Source organism: Anser cygnoides, chromosome 3, assembly GCF_040182565.1.
Source record: "Anser cygnoides isolate HZ-2024a breed goose chromosome 3, Taihu_goose_T2T_genome, whole genome shotgun sequence".
Classification (NCBI taxonomy): Eukaryota; Metazoa; Chordata; class Aves; order Anseriformes; family Anatidae; genus Anser; species Anser cygnoides.
In genome coordinates this window covers 57,471,955-57,489,233 of record NC_089875.1, presented here as the reverse complement: position 1 = coordinate 57,489,233, position 17,279 = coordinate 57,471,955, and the positions used below count along the sequence as shown (strand labels likewise).

The window sequence follows — 17,279 nt, the reverse complement described above, 5'->3', positions numbered from 1 at the left end:
TTCTCTAAATTCCATCACAGTGAAAGAAATAACTGAAGGTTCTTGCAGATGTTATGTTCCAGTGAAACCTGTCTTCCTAGCAGTGTTGGGTGATGAAGTGTCATAAGGCATCTAGACATGTCTAGATCTGGACAGCACAGGTAGTGTGAAATACAGCTTAACTTTTATTCATTACTGAAACTTTCAAGTTTGAGTGTTGTCCCTGTACATAAAACTCTTCAGAATCAGGTCTTTAGGTGGTTGGTGAAGGTGCAGCTGGATTCATTAAGAAGCTGAGTTGGAGGTTGCTACTTGCCATGGATGTTTGAGTTTGCCACACTATTAAAAAAATATAAGAGTTTGATCACCATACAGAAGCTATAGCATCGCGCCTTTTAAGAAGCCCTTATGCAGCAGGACAGAGTGGAGTCTTATCCAGTCTGCCTCCAGGGATTCCTAAGGAAGCGGAGGACATGAGTCCTCCAAGGGACTCCCCGCTCTTACTGTTACTCGTCCTGTGACTGCATTAACAATATACAGGTCTGTTTAGAGATGCACCTACCAAAGGTCAGGTAAAGACAACTAAACCAAACAAAGAGCGCTTTGTGGAACTTTGTTAGTCCTATGTACCTTGCCCTTATAAAACTGATTTAAGATCTAGATTTCAGCAGAAAAAATCAACAACATCTGGAATTCAAAAAAGAAAAAAAGAGCTTGCTTCTAAATATTGCTGCTGAAACTGAAAACTAAGTTGATCTATGCAGACTTGTGAATACTTATGCGTATTGTTCATGAAGCACTGCAGCAATTACTTTGCACTTCTCCCCTTGTCCCCTGCTAGCCTTGATAGCAAAGGGTGGTTGAGCTTTAACTCAGGTAGGTGAAGCTGGCTAAACAACATTCATTTCTTCCAAGTTTTTCTTGGTAGTTTCTCATTTCAGTGAGTTAGCTAGAAGTTGTTAAGCGTTACGGCAATTGTACAGATTGCAGTAAGAAGTACTCCTCTCCAACCCCCCCCCCGCCCCCCCCCCCCCAAAAAATTATTTCTTTATTTTGTGGAGTGAAAGGAGGAAACTAAATTATAATAATTGAAAAACTTTGCGGTATGCAATAGAGTACTACACGTTCTTTGTTTAGTACTAGTTCTAAGTAAGTCCTTTTCATTATCGCTGGTGTGGGATAAACTTCAAGTATTCACTGGAAATTTGTTGAAGTGCGTCTGAAACACCTGTGTTTTTATGCAACCAGCATTTAGTGTTTGAACTTCTATTGCCTGCTGACTACCATTGCATATTTGGGTAACTTCCTCACCTCCCCCCCACCCCCCGTTAGCATGGCTCCCTCAAGTTTCATCTCTGAGGGTACAACAATCCAAGTGTCTAAAAGCTAGGTGTTTAAAAGCAATGCCTAGACCAGAGAGTATAAATACGTCCTGTATTCCTGATGACAAAGGTTCAAAAAGGTTTTTTTTGCCCACATATTTGTCATCTTTCTTTCTGTAAAGAGTCAGGATCTTTTCTCTGTCAGAAGAGAAACTAGAGAAGCACAAACTCCTGAGAAGATGGAAAAAGGCAGGATTCTTCAGATCCAAGATACTTCTAATCTGCTGTCTAGGTAGTTCTCGTGAAGATAGTGCTTGTTGTAGTACTTGGTGTGCTCTGGGATGGAAAATTACCTCATGAAGACTTGGTCCTTTCGTCCTGTAGCTGGGATTTAAAACGTGTGATTGGAAAGTTACCAGTGGCCTTTACCTTGTTGGGTTGTACTTCTGCACATCAAGAGGAGACAGACTTTGGTATAATGGCAGCACAGACTTGAGCAGCTTAAGACTGTTTAATTTCAACTGTTCTGACAGCCCCTCTTCCCTTCTGCTGTGCCCGTCTTTTACTGGACCCTGATCTTGGAGATGGAGTTTACACCCAGTTAAAGCCTATGGAGGCAACAGGTTTTCCCTGGAATGGGGAGTGGCCCAACTTGAAATGCAGAACCACTGGGGGGAGGGGAAGGGTATTGAAGAAGAAGGGCTGTCTTTAAAAACCACGAGATGATTTCTTGGCCTGGCTGTCAGCTAACAGAATTACTCAGGCAGTGCCCTTGTGCTTATTGGCTTTGCTATCTTAAATGTATGCTGCACGTAAGGCAGATCATAACTCTCTTTTAACAGAAGGGGAAAATAGTGAAGCCTCCGAACGTTGAGTTCAGCTCTGCTCAAGCCACAGCTCCATCTGAGGTGTTCTGGGAACCCATGGAGTGGTCTCTGGAGCTGGCTTGAGTACATCCCCTTGGCTGGTCCTGGCAGTCCTGCACCTTTCTGGCAACAAGGGGAAGAAATTCCAGTGAAGGGGAGAGTGCCACCAGCAGTTTCGGAAGTGTACTGAGGTAGCCAGTGCCTTATGTGCCAGCACGAGTATGCCAAGTCCTGTGGCCCATCAGCTAATTTAGTTTCTTAAAGCAATTGCACTATTCCTTTTGAGCAGATAATCAGATCAAGAGAGCATCAAATGACTGACAGTTGAAAGGCCTCATTAAATGAGAACTTGCCCGTCTCTGTTGAGTGAATGTGCCTTAAGCTCCAGCCACAGTTTTGAGATTTTCTTTGTCAGTTTGGGTAGAATGGGCAGGTTCAAGATTTGCTCCTCTGTGCATTTTTGTGGATAACCTCCTCCCCTCCCCCCAGTTATCTTGAATCTAAGAAACTTTGGTTCTTAGGGTTTTTTTGTTTGTTTAGCTATGGAGGAAGCTTTGCAAACCTGTTTCCCAGAATACAGGCTAAAACAGTCTCATCTTTGTTCTTGGTATTTGACCCCAAGTGCTGAAATTTGAAGTCTAGTGTAATGCTTTTTGTTTCCTTGCCTTTATGTTTTGGGAAGAACTTGAGGGGTCATAACTTCTGTAAGCTTTCCAGCTGTCTTGGTTTATAGAGGAGTATTTTTTCTTTGTAAGAGATGCCCAGAGATAATGACCTGATAACTGCTTGATTTGTGCAACTCTTCATTTTAACATGTTGCAACACTATTTTTGTGCAATGGGGTGCACCGCATTCAACATACCCTTGCATTTATGCTAGGTTGAGTAAAGCCTGGTTCTGACCCTTTTAAAAAAATGCATGTTGCCTTCAGAAAACTTGGTACTTCTATGGTGAAACAAGCCAGTTTGGGAAAGGAGGGCAAAGGAATTTCAGTCAAAAAAGTTGAATTTTTTTCAGAGCCCAGCTCTTTTTTTTTGACAGATTTGTGGGGTTTGGGACGGTTGTTTTTATTGTTTTTAACACAAACTCTAGTTCACTGTAGCTAGTTGCTTATAGAAAGTAGAATGTATAAATCATAGCCTGCTGAAAACAGCCCAGTGCTCAGCTAGGAAGATACTCAACTTCCTCAGCTAGTAGGCACAGATCTTTGTAGCCTTGAAAGGGGCATTTGCTTAATGATGTTTTTCACATTAATGGCTATGCAATTTTCTTGGTCTGCTTATATCACTAAACCTTGTATGTTATCTGTTAATTAAAAAATGGCATATATAAACAGTAATTCTCAGAGTGCTAGCCAGCATGGTTTATCTTTCCCCACTTTCCCCATGTCCCTTACCAACCCCAGGAAGCCCTTGGGTACAAACTCCTGGCTTCTAGCTCACTGGTAAGCAAATTTAATGGAAACTACAGCAAAAACTAATTAAGTATCCCCAAATCATTGTCTTGAGCTGTGGAACAAAATGCTTGCGCTGCTCAAAGAGCGTGCAGTTAGCACAGAAAGTTCGTTCCAGTAAGTCTGCCCTCTGGCTGTAGTGTCTCCAGCAATACTACACATGGGGAGGGTGAAACAGATCCTAGTTTGAGATCTTTAGTCCATGTATCTACATCCTTGAGTTTGTCTTGCTTCCTTCCCTAAGTCACAAAATTTTTTTTTAAACAAAAAAAACCCTCTTGCTTTCCACTCAGTTCAGGTCCCTGTGGTGATGCCCACATCACTGTGAGGGGCTACTTTGCAAATAACATCAAGGAAATAATCCAGATGTGTGTAGTGGATCTTCCCAGATCACAGCTCTGTCTAGGGCATGGCTTTGCAGGCAGATGAGCTGGCAGCAAACTACTGAGGAATAATAACAAGCGAGAGTAGGAGGAGGTTGGGACTTTTAAGCTATCTCTACTGAGGAAAAGGTACTTGTCTAAATGGGGCTATTTTCACTAGTAAATGTACAATCCAGTCAACAAGGGTGTTTCTGGATCTTTTATCTGGTTGGTATTTACAGTAGACGAATATAGCTGACGACATTGCTATCTTCTCAGGCAATTGTGTATTTTTGTTGACAAGATGAAATTAAGAGATGCAGATGAGTATGTTTAGGCAGTTGCCTGCAGCTTCAGTGGTGTGGGACTTGAGAGGATACCTGGGCAAGAAGTACAAGTGAACTGCTCCCTGCAATAACTTTTTTTACTTTTCTGTTATAGGTGGTTAAAACAATAGGTTTGCGAGAAGTGTGGTACTTTGGTCTTCAGTATGTGGATAACAAGGGATTCCAGACTTGGCTGAAGCTAGATAAAAAGGTAATTGCTGAATAAAGGTTAAAGCTTACATGATTGCTGATGTGTTATTGGCTGTGACTTCATAAACCTTGTACTTGTTTATTGTTCTTTAATATGCATAATTTAAGGATTGTTTCTGGAGAGAATTTCGTGACCTCTGTGGGAACTGTTTGTGTGAGGTGTGGCATGGTGGAGGCTTACTCTTTTCTCTCTGTGTGAGTGGTGGAAAGCTTTATTGTACTCATCCTATGCGCAGCAGCAGCTTGATGCTGTCCCTTAATGTGCAGAAACAGCTAGCTTTCTGTGTCTGGAGGAACATCATGACTAGTAAGTTTTAATCTCTGCTTGTGCAGAATTAGTTGCTGCACCGATCAGACAGATAGGTTGCTTCAAGGCTGGGCAGTTGTAACGTGGAGCTCAGATACCTCTAATGTGCTCTTGTTCATGAACTTCCAATTCTTATGAGGATACGAACTGTTTTTCGTGATGGGGCAGCCAGTGACTTACCTGTTCGGTGTAAGGGGGCTGTTCTGTCAAACACATACAATACTAAATGGGTTTGCCATCTGATGCAACTTGGCAAATCCTACGTTTTTCAGTGACCGAGGTTTGCTGTACAAGCAAAATTTTGCTGACTTAATTGGAAAACGCAATGCATCTTCCCTGGGTTCTCATACAAGCGAGCAGCTGGAATTAAGGAATGATAGCAAATAGCTGTCAGACACTTGGCTGATATAAAGCTGTGGGAGGCCTGTGGGCTGTACCCTTGGAATCTTTTTCCCAGGGTGCGAAGGCCATTGCACCTTCTTTATCTCATGCTAGCTAGCACAGCTAGCAGGAGGTATGCTGGGCAGAGGGTAGCTGTTTCACTCCGAAGTGCACCTCTTTGTCTCAGTGAAGTAGAAGAGGTGGTGGGGAGGATGTCTGTACCTCTCTTTCTAGAGACTGACTTCTTAAATGATTAATATAGTGCTGGAGTGTGTTTAGCCCAAACTCTGCAGGGAGCTTCGTGCCTCTAGATGAATGAAGGTGAAAGCGCTCTGTGTGTGCTTGAGAGTTCTCACTGTAGCGTATGGGCCCAGATTACTGCAGAAACACATTTTTGAAAACCGATGCCTTTTAAGGCAAATGCCCTAAATCCCTTTTTCTGTGTAGAAGCAGTTTATTCTATTGTTTACAACCCTGCTTAGTCGTGGTGTCACCTCTGTCCTCAGGTGTCTGCTCAAGAAATCAGAAAGGAGAATCCCCTCCAGTTCAAGTTCCGTGCCAAGTTTTTCCCAGAAGATGTGTCTGAAGAGCTGATACAGGACATCACGCAGAAGCTCTTCTTTCTGCAGGTGAAGGAAGGGATCCTCAGTGATGAGATCTACTGTCCTCCTGAAACAGCAGTTCTTCTTGGCTCTTACGCTGTGCAGGCCAAGTTTGGAGATTACAACAAAGAAGTGCACAAGCCTGGATACCTCAATTCAGAGCGTCTGATCCCCCAAAGGTAAAGGAATTGTTTGACTCAGTTTCCCTTTAATAATAATAAAAAAAGGGGTCAAGAGTTTGCATTCTAGTTATACAGAGTTTCACTGAAAACATTTTTTTGAGCTGTATGTACATGGTTTTTATCCTCCTTTTAATTCTATCTGTTATGTTAAGAGTACATTTTTGTGCTGCCTGTTTGGGGTTGCTTAGGGAAAGGTAGCTGGGTGAGCTCAGGAGAAGAAATACACAGTTCATCTTTTCTTTCCTCAACAGTGCTGCAGTGCTGGTAACTGACAGTGTGTGTGTCTCCTCTTTAAGAAGGAAAGAGCAGGCAGCAGTTAGGAATGTTACCCCTGGAGAAGTTTGGGTTGCATGTTCTTAATCAAAATGTACAGTCAAATCCCATATCTGAAAAGCGTGTTATGAGGCTAGATAGATAGTCCATCCCCACACAGGAGAAGTGTAAGTTATAAGACAAGTGTCATAACCTCATGGTGGCACTCGGTGTTATTCCCAGAATTAGACACCACACCTACTTTTGCTTTGCTTTAACCCTCTGGTGTCTGCAGCATGCATGTGATTCTGTTTGCGATGTTCTGCATTACTCCTCTCATGTCTCTGGGCAGCGACCAGAAAGGCTTCACAGAGAATGAAGGTGGTTTTTGTTCATTCTGAATGGCTCTGCTTCACAGAGTACAGCTTTGGGCTGGGTAGGCTGTTTCTCTTAGTTTCAGTAAGACTTCATGGGTGGGTCTGTAGCAAAGATAGGCATCGATGGATATAGCAGAACACAGTCTAATCTTGCCGATATCTCTTGCCATGTGTTAGGGTGATGGATCAGCATAAACTCTCCAGAGACCAGTGGGAAGAACGGATCCAGGTTTGGCATGCTGAACACAGCGGTATGCTGAAGTAAGTGTTTCATATCGGTCACTTTGTTGATTAGTTGTCTTAAGCTTGCAGTTCTACAACATGCTTTTGTAAGACTCCAAGAGTCACTTGTGTGGGGATCTTCTGGTGTGTATTTTCTAGTCTAATGTTGAAGCAAATGGTAAAATTCAGTCAGATTTCCACACTGGTGCTGAGAGCAGTCTCTTAGCTTTCTGAAAAAGCTGGCACCTAGGTACAGTGCATCAGTGATGACTGAGCGGATAAAAGTAAAGGTGTGTCTCTAGCCTTAAGTTCATTGAAGCATTTGCATTGGCAGATGGGGAAAGTTCAGGTACTGTAACTTTCCCACTGACGGTGTCTTGAGACAAGGATAAATGATTGAAGAGATGAAAGTTGCTAGCTTCCTGTCTAGAAATACTAGGGCTTGGCAAATGGAAGTAGAGTGAATGTGTGTGTGAACAGAGGTGTAACATAACTCCTGAAGTGAATCCCCAATGCTGAATGTTCAGTTTTAACTTCTGCATTTGTGTTGGTTTAGGAAAAGTTGCTGCTTTTTTTTCTGAATACTCTTTTTCTTTCTGAGATAGCTTTTTATTTATCTGACTAACATTTGCTCTCCTTCCTGCCTCAACTAGAGAGAATGCCATGCTGGAATACTTGAAGATTGCTCAAGACCTGGAGATGTATGGAATCAACTACTTTGAAATCAAGAATAAGAAAGGAACTGACCTCTGGCTGGGAGTTGATGCCTTGGGGCTCAACATCTATGAAAAGGATGACAAGTAAGGCTTTTGTTTTCACCTCTGATCTACTGGAGCGAGGGCCGGTGTGGGAGCCGAAGGGCATTTCTCATTTTACATGATCAGGGCAAAGTTTAGAACTCGCTTGTTGTCTAGTAGGAGGTGAAACTGTGCTAGGAAACAAGCACTTCATTTCATTTATGCTTTCATGACTTTCCTGATCTTCGTAGCTTGATCTGCTAATAGAACAGATGTCAGTTGTAAAATGTCATCTAGTAAAGCAAGTGCGGTTATAGACCTGAACACCAAGATAAGGAGTTGACCAAGCTTTTCCTTTAGTCAGGTTGCCGGGTATGCCAGCAGTGAATACAATTTGAGAACCTAGATAGGCAAATGTATCTGCAAAGTGTTAGGATTAAGGCCATTCCTATACTGAAGTTAATGAAGTTAATAGACGCATGTACAACTGTCTGTTCTTGAAAAAGTAAGGTGTAAAGGGGTGGAAGTGAAACCAAAGCCAGGTAATACCCAGAATCCAGGGAGGAGTTGACCATAAAGCAGAGAATGAAATGAGGTCTTGCTGAAGTACACATAATTTTAGTCAACCCTTCTGTTAAAGACAGGACCCTTCTGTTATATCCATTAGTAATTGGATAGTAGGTGGGAAATAATAGACTGCATCTATAAATAAACATAAAAGGAAGGTGAGAGCAGCTGTATCTAAGCCTACAAGTCACTTCTAATACTCCATGGTTCGAAGGGGACTGAAAATACCCTTTTTTTTTTTAAAGGAAGGGTTTCTGTCTGGATTGTGTGCTTTTCTTTTCTTTAGTGTTCCAAGTCTTGGTTTCGTGTAATAAGTCTGTAACAGACTGTCATTGTAATACAGAGGGGTTTCACTTGCTCTGTTTGTTTGCCTCCAAAAAGCTTTGAATGCAACACAAATACTAATTGGAACTTTCTGGAGCTTCTGTTAAGATGGCAAAGAGAAATGTAGACTTTCCTGCAATGCTAATATGTGCTGTCACCTGGAAAACAAGGAGTGTCACTTGAAAGAAAAGTAGTTTCGCTCATGTAATACTTCAGTCTTGAATGACTAGTTGTGCTAGGTAACCATGGTCTCACAAACAGGTTTTTCGAGCTGCAGAAGCAGACAGAATACAGCCCTCATCTGAAGAGCTATCAAGAGCGTTTGCAAAACAAATATAGTGCTGGAGTAAATTGCTTGTTTCTGCCATAACTCTTGCTAACTATGTAATTAAGTCTTTTGAGCAGATACAAGGACTAGAAAAATGATAGTGTGTACCCCATCTGCGGCTTGTACGTGCAAAATCTTGGGTCTGGGGCAAAGGTGGAAAAGCAAAGACTTCATTGTTGAAGTTCAACCTGAGGAAAATGATACTGTGCTACAGGTGTGCGAGCCTCTGTACTTAGTGTATGTCAGTCTTCTGCTACGAGGTATTTTCAAGCTTTTCCTCTGCAGTAAGGAGGAGAATTTGCAATAGAACTTAGACAACTAAAATAGTTTGGTTAATTTCATACTGTATTGTCTAGGGCTGAAACTCTTAAGGTACTGTGAAGGAGGCTGGAGTAATTGCTTAATCTTAGCCTAATCAAACCATTTGCGGTACGGTTCTTACTTCATGTTACACAGACACACTATTGCATAATCTTGCAGTTGAGTTAAAGGTTAGGGAATGGTAAATTCTGAAGAGAGTACACTTTATTCTTGATTTCTGATAAAAACTAACCAGGTTATCTTATGCTTGGGCCCAGTGAAATCATGATGCATAGTAGCTTTCCATCTTTGTTAAGATGAGGCGCATTCCTCCAAAATTACCAGCTTTTTTTCCTTAACTTATGAAATCTACAGAAAGGATTCTTACAGAGCTTGAGTGATTCACCATGATGCTATGCACTTCTTTAAGCACTGAACATTAAATCGTCACGCATTCAACCAATTTGCTAGAAATAATTGTCAGCACTTCAGTGTGCCGAAGAGACAGACATTGGGGGGGGGGAGATAATAACAGGAAGATTGTTGGTATTAATATTTGTGTAAGACCTAATTCTTGATAATTATGTTCTCTAGAGATAGTTATCTTCCCTTGATAAGGGAACAATACAAGAAGTACGTGACATTAAACATATACATGAAATATTTGTTTGGGGCAGGGGGAATTGAAGGAATTTATGTTCAAATACACAAGCCCTTGTAATATTTGAACTTGTTTTGGATCTATGCAGGTATGTAGAGGTATAGTAGTAGAATGGCTTAGAAGCATGTGATCTCATAACTTGATGCTTTTTATATGCAAGAGTCTGGAGAAATAAAAAAAAAAAGAAAAGTAAAATTATATCTTTAAGCTTCACTGGAGAAGCTTCATGGGAGATTAAGTACACCAACAGACCTGAGCTCATAAGTGGTGAGGAAAAGGTGGGAGTCTGACACTTGGCCTTTGCATTGTTGTGATGGTTTCCAACAGAAGAGCCACGGACTGTTGATAGACCAGTGTGTGAAGTTCTGCTTTGTGACTAGTGGAATGGGCTGAAAGCGCAGTTTGCATGGAAGGAAATAGCAGGTTGCTCTCTCCTGCTAGTCTTGCCTGTAATCTGTGGCAGGGAACATAAGACAAAAAATCTGCTTCTACCAACTGTGCTTATGCCTGCCCAGCACTTCAGCAGTGAAGGCTTCATGGAGCTAGCTGTAACAGCAGTGAAGAAACATCCAGGTAGACTTACATGCAGGGGATGGAGGATGATAGTGTCTGAGTTACTTCGGGTTATGCCTCCCATCATGTAGCAGAAGCCTTCTGGAAGCACAGGATGACGTGCACCTCAACTCTGCATGCTGGGGGTTTTAGGGCCTGATTTCAAAGAAATGAACTTAGTGTTTCAGAAAGTTGCATGTGTGGGTTCTGGCAGTTGAATCTGGACAACCCATAGACCCCATTCATATTGTCAGAATAGATGCCAATTTCTGTGCTAAAATCATACTTTTGAGTATCATTTAACTCTGGAAGCCAGGAGGCCCAATGGTAGGTGCTAAAGTACGTTGCCTCTGTCACTTGGTTGCATTGCTGAGGATCTAGGGAATCTAGAAAAGTCAGGGCTTTAAAAAGAGTACTGTGATGCTGAACTTATGTGGAGGGTTTTTCCCTCTGCCCTTCCTGTGACAGATGTTTTGCTGAGTTGCTCCCTAATTACTTCAGGCAACAGGATTCTGTTTAGCATAGGTGCTCAAAACTAGGCTCTGCTAACCTGGTTTGTTTTGTTTGAGGGCCTGTGAGGGGATCGGGGGGGGGAATAAGTAAGATCTTTGGATGGGTCTTCAGTGCATCTGCTTCTGAAAGACAGGGCATGTAATTAAACCAGCCCCAATGCATAGGTCAGTAGGTGGCTGATCAAAATGAGAAGAGGTTCTGTAAAGGAGGCGATTGGGCATCTTTTGCTGCTCCGTATGGGGTTTTGTTTCATCTACTTCTCTCTCATTGTTGGGCGAGCTCTGTCAAGTGCTGCATCCCACTGAGTCTGTGTTTTAGAAGTAATGTGGGGAAAAAGAGTTCATTGCAGCATCTCGTAAAATATTTCTCTTCTTTCCAGACTGACTCCAAAGATTGGTTTCCCCTGGAGTGAAATCAGAAACATCTCCTTCAATGACAAGAAGTTTGTTATAAAACCTATTGACAAGAAGGCACCTGTAAGTATACCGAGAATGGATTGGATACTGCATATCAGCAGCTAATACTGTTTTATTTCAAAACAAAGTTGTCTGTGGAGAGAAGAAAGCTGCAGATATTCTAGATGCAAAATTGAGCATCAGTATTGAAGATGTATTTAGAGATGTCCATTTTTCTGTGCAGTTTAGGTAGAGGGCTTATGGCCTTATCCAACATGGAAAAAGACAAGGAATTTACAGGTGTGGAGTCCCCATTTTTTTTCCCTGACAAACTACGTAGACGTGCTTAAATCTGAAAATCTGAGATTCTTTGCTAGTCTTGAGTCTTTTGTATAGCTGGATTATACTCTGAGACTACTACTCTCCTCATTTCCTTCTGTGCGTAGAAGCTGATGGGTAACTTTTTTGTTGTTAATTTTAAAATAAAAAAGTCATGCAAATGTTACTGCAAAGCCACATGTATACATATGGCTTCACATTTAATGCTCACTTTGGCCCTACAGAAATACTAGAAGTTTCAAGTTAAGGACCATGGTGTTCATTGACTTACTTGAATAGTAGGATAAGTAGTAAGAATATGATTTCTGTGAAGAACTTAAATGTAGCTACTCATGAATGTTACTTTTCAATGTTTTCCCACCTGTTTTCAGTTATTTTAGTGAAAAACTTGTGACTTATTTTGAGCTGCTGAGAACCTGAAGTGGAATAACTGGTGTAGGTGGTTCTCATTCTGTCAGCCTTGTGAAACTATAGTAATAGTTGAGAAAGGCCTCCTCTCTTTCCCTTCCTCCACACCAGTTCTTGGCCTTGGTGGATAAATACAGCCCTGAGAAATAATAAGTAGTTTGGCTTTGGTAAAGGGTGATGTCTTATAAATTTCTCTAACAGGAAAAGATCCTCCCAGTAATCTGAATGATGCTAACACAGCGTGCTTCAGGGCTCCTGGTGAGGCATCCTTTCCTTCAGATGATAACCTGGGGTTTGGGGGGGAGAGGGGCTTTTTTTGATGCTATTAGGGAGAACCAGCAAAACTCCACAGAGGTAGAAAGATGTCTTCCCCAGGAATACATTTCTCAGTAGAAGAGCCCCTTTATGATTTTGGACGTGTTGTATACAGTACAAAATATTAATCTCCTGTTTATGGATCACAGCATTCCTTCGGCTCCCTAACAGTAAGTCTGACTGAATTTGAACTGGAAGACTTACAAGAGGCCAATACAGCAAGGTGTTAACATTGTAAACATCAACTATGATTCCTTTCTCTGTTGTCTCAGTTGTCCTTTTCCCTCTGGGCGGCGTTACGTTTAAAACTATGCCTGAAAGAAGAATTTATATGGACACCAATTCTGAACAGTCAGGAAGCTGTCTAGATCCTTTCATCTGCTTGCATCTCTCTTTCAAAAACTCAAGTATTTATAAATAAAGCAAAAATACTCAGTCTACCCTAGATGTGAGTTGGAAGCTCCCCTTTAACTTGGAAGATTGTCCATGTCAATGTTAAAATGGATGCTAATTCAACGGGTAGCATTCTGTGGCATCTTGCCCAGAGTCAGCTTTTCAATTTTTAGGCCTATCTGCCCACATACCCCAGCATCTTTAGCACATTTTTAATATATCGAGCTGCAGTGCTCCCAGTTGTGCTAGACCGGGGGATGATGAGGAAGGGAGGGAGATTCTTTTATGTTCTTACATGAATACCACTAAATGATGAATGCAGCCACCGTCTGTGCCCTCAGTATTTGCTTTCACTGGAAGTGAACCTAGCTTCAAGATAGGATCTGTTCCTCACAATGTACACAACCCATTTGTTTTTTAAATTACTTGTTAGGAATAGGAGGTCAGATGAATAGCTTACAGTCTCAGCTAGCAGTATTAGACGTGTGCAGCTCAAAATGCCTCTGACAGGATTTGGGCACTGCACACCTTGCCAATGGCGTTTTTGCAGTCAATATGTGAATAAGAAAAATGCTTTTAAGAAAATGACTTTGTCAGCAAATTCATGCTCATCTTAACAGGACTTGGAGCATTTTCCATTGCTTCTGGTGTGACTTCTAGTTTTTCCAGACATAGCCACAAATTGTGTTTCTGAACTCGGGCAGTTAAAAACATGATTGTTGCTGCCATGCAAATGCACACAGCTTCTGTCTGCTTCTCCTCAGTTCCGTTTCTCGTTAACAATGAGGCAGCCAATACAGGAGTAATTTTAAGGAGTGAGTACCTGGCTTTGGTGGTAATCTGGTACCTTGCCTATTGCTTACATTAGCATCCACATAGTATGCAAATAGAGGCAGAAAAATGTGTTGTTTTTTTTTTGTTTAAGTTCAGACAGTATCCTAAGCATCTATAAAAACGTTGTGGACTCATAAAAATTATCAGGCAGGTAATGAAGTTGGTCCTCCATATCTTTTTCTTAGCAGATGTACATTTAGAAGATCTAGCCTGCTGCGTAGTGTCTGTAATAGCCTTGATAATACTGATGACAGCCTTGATAATACAGATGATAAGAAACTTGGGGCCGTTCTCTTTGCAGAACCAGAAATTGCAGAATGGGTTTTGCCTACTGTCTGTAATGCAGTATTCAAAGTAGTCCATGTTTTGTGGTTCAAAAAATAACTTCCAATGTTGTAATGGCCTCAGTCAGCTTAACTAAGAAGTTCCATGCTGAGGAAAGAATGCTTTTGTAGGGTATTTTTGCATAGTGGCATTTCTCTTTCTCTTAAAAAAAAAAAAAAAAAAAAAGGTGTCTTGAATACTGATACAAATAGACCAGGAAATTCTATGATGTTACGTTAAGAGTCTGCAACACATTTTTTGTTTCATGCTTTATCTTTCAGTCACAAAACCATGCAAACGTAAAAACTAATTGCTTTATAGTAGAGGTCTGTGAGTTGCCCAGATGTTTACCTGCTAACCCAGCGTCTTCTGCAACAGGTCCAACTCAGCAGTGTCTTCTACATGCAGACGTTTGAGACTGTGTTTTCTCTAAAAGTATCTCTTTCTAGAAGAGTAATTTGTCAATTCTATATAGACTTGAGATGGGTTGTATAAATAACGAACTGCTTTGGCTTCAGATAATCTTAGTGGTCCTTGCTGAGATATTTAAATAGCATGTGTGTATGCCTCGATGGCAGCGACGTTAGTGGCAGGATGATCTGTCTGCAGTCAGCTGGGAGAAGGGAGAGTGCACCTGAAAAATGAACTGTGTGGTGTCTCTTCTAGGACTTTGTGTTTTACGCCCCTCGTCTGAGAATTAACAAGAGGATCCTGCAGCTCTGCATGGGCAACCATGAACTGTATATGCGGCGCAGGAAGCCTGACACCATCGAGGTGCAACAGATGAAAGCCCAGGCCCGGGAGGAGAAGCACCAGAAACAGCTGGAAAGGTGAGCTTGAGTACAGACGGTGGGGATGGGGAGGCAGAGTTAAATGGTACAAAACTGACAGGGTTTCTTGGGTAGCTTTAGACAAAGATACGAGCCGTTCGGCCACCTCACTTTGAGTAAGGTGTGTGTGTGGCCCCAGAGCTCTGGCTCACAGCGTTGCAGGGTATCTCAAGTCCCAGTGGGAACGTAAGAATCACTCTTCTGGCTCAGACCTGTGACCAGTGCGGTCGGCTCTCCTGTCTGCAGCCTTGAGAGCTGGACCTTCAAGGATGCGTGCCAGTAAAGTCACTGGGCTCTTGTGGACAGCCATATACCTGCAGAGGGGTTCTCCTGACTCTTCTCCGTTAAGGCCTGATCTGTGCATTGAGGGGAGCAAACTCCACAGGGAGCACGTGTGTATGCTGTGAGCAGGCAAGAGGGGAGTGGGAGACCTCTTAGAGGCAAGGGAAAAGGATTAGTAGTTCTGCTGGTGTCCCTGTGACCGGCTGCCGGTTGCTTATGATTCAAGAAATCATACTGCTTTCATCCTGTATTGGCGACTTGTTAGTCTTCATTTCCCAATGCTCTTGTTTCTATGCGTCCTTGATCTTTCCTTATGACAGAACAAAAGAAATCTGCTCTGTAGTACAGAACACTGTTCTTGCTTTTTTCTCTGCATCTACTGTTTTGTGGTTTTTTGGTATCCTAAGTTTCTGGGGCAGGCAACAGAAAATACAAATATTTTAATGAAATGCAGGTATCCAAAAACTGAGCACTAATTCTGAAGTGATTAACAAATGTTGGGATTTAACCCAGGCAGGCAGCTAAGTACCATGCAGCTGCTTACTCCGTCTCTTCAGGTGGGGTGGGGAGAGAATCAGAGAGGTAAAAGTGTGAGAACTTGTGGCTTGAGATAAAAACAGTTCAGTAGGTAAAGCAAAAGCTGTGCATGCAAGCAAGGCAAAACAAGGAATTCATTCACTTCGTCCCATCTGCAGCCAGGTGCTCAGCCACTTCTAGGGAAGCAGGGCTCATCACATCTGCGGTTTCCTGGGAAGACAAACACTGTTGCTCTGGATGTCCCCCCCTTCCTCCTTCTTTACCCCAGCTGTTAGTGCTGAGCACGACACCACACGGTGTGGGATATCTCCCTGGTCAGCCTGGGCCAGCTGTCCTGGCCGTGTCCCCTCCCAGCTCCTGGGGCACCCCCAGCCTCCTCCTGGCCGGGCAGCGAGGGAGCAGAAAAGGCCTTGGCTCTGTGTAAGCGCTGCTCTGCAGCAGCTAAAACATCCGTGTGTTACCACCATTATCACCACTATTTTCATCAAAAATACAAAACACAATTGTGTGAGCATCTACAAAGGAGATTAACTCTGTCCCAGGCAAACCCAAGACAACAGGCCATAAGCATTTCTGTCTTCCCTCTCGTTTTGTGGCAGTCGCATGGTCGCTTCCCATTGAACTGTCTGGAGAGGTGTCCAGCCAGGTTTCTTACCTTGCTGTAGCTCGTGTCTGTAAGTGAGCTTCAAGCATGAAATCTGTTTCTAACAGGCAACAACTAGAAAATGAAAAGAAGAGGAGGGAGACGATTGAGAGAGAGAAAGAGCAAATGTTGAGGGAGAAGGAAGAGCTGCTGGTGAGGCTACAAGAGTATGAAGTGAAGACTCAGAAGGCAGAGAAAGGTAAAGTACTTGTACTATCTGACCAGATCACGTGTGTTGGGTTCCACAGCCTAAATCTGGTGACACTGGATCTCTTGGCAAGGCACACTAATATCTATCTCCATGGCTAAATGCACACACATGCATGCACTGCCAAGATCGACCAAGGCATAAAAGTCACAAAATCTGTTCATTTAACTGGGAATTTAAGGTCACACCAACTCTTTTCCACTGTTACAGAGAGGGTTTTAGTAGCATAACCTCTTGCAGCAGAGAGAAACAGAGCTCAGCTCTCAAGTGCTTTTTACTTAACACCTAACAGAAAAAGTACTTTGGGAACAAGTCTTTCCACTGAAATGGAAGCTTCTGTTTCAATGCACAGATGAGCAGACTGGAGACAGCAGTATCTGGTCCTTACAAAAACTGTCAACCAAGGGCACCAGAATCATGTCAGTGTTACAGGCTCTGGCAAAAATACCACGTAGAAGATCTAATTGTAATGTGCAGCTGACTGCCTCTGAATTCAGTTATTTGATGTATTGTGATACCTACTTACAGGTGTAGCGAAGAGATTGTAGGCTGCAGCCATGTGCCTGTCATGACTTCTACAGTTACTTAAGAGCCTGTCTTTGCTTTGGCCAGGCCTGTGGACTAACAGCACTGATCTGTCTTTTCCCAGAGCTCTCAGCTCAGATCCAAAGAGCTATTCAGCTGGAGGAGGAAAGGAGACGAGCCCAGGAGGAAGCAGAACGTTTGGAGGCTGATCGTTTGGCTGTTCTGCAAGCCAAGGAGGAGCTGGAGAGACAGACTATTGACCAGATAAAGAGCCAGGAACAGCTGGTAAGACCCAGTCACTTGTGGATAAGATACAAAGGCATGTTACTGTGCCCTCTGAATATGGCAAAGCCTCAGACTCCAAGGGGGAATAAAATAAAAATGTAGTGCAGTGAAGTTCTAGACCATCTGACAGAAAGAAGC

General features: G+C 42.5%; 1 protein-coding gene across 2 annotated transcripts in view; it reads left to right on the top strand.

The window, feature by feature from the left end:
* Positions 1–17,279, top strand: part of EZR (ezrin) — a 37,483-nt gene that overhangs the window by 17,213 nt on the left and 2,991 nt on the right. For both annotated transcript variants that reach the window (XM_048080743.2, XM_048080742.2), the window contains exons 4-11: positions 4,424–4,519; positions 5,713–5,987; positions 6,797–6,880; positions 7,495–7,641; positions 11,203–11,299; positions 14,498–14,661; positions 16,192–16,322; positions 16,981–17,141. In XM_048080743.2, coding sequence (XP_047936700.1) covers positions 4,424–4,519; positions 5,713–5,987; positions 6,797–6,880; positions 7,495–7,641; positions 11,203–11,299; positions 14,498–14,661; positions 16,192–16,322; positions 16,981–17,141 — 1,155 coding nt within the window. The remainder of the gene's footprint in view (positions 1–4,423; positions 4,520–5,712; positions 5,988–6,796; positions 6,881–7,494; positions 7,642–11,202; positions 11,300–14,497; positions 14,662–16,191; positions 16,323–16,980; positions 17,142–17,279) is intronic.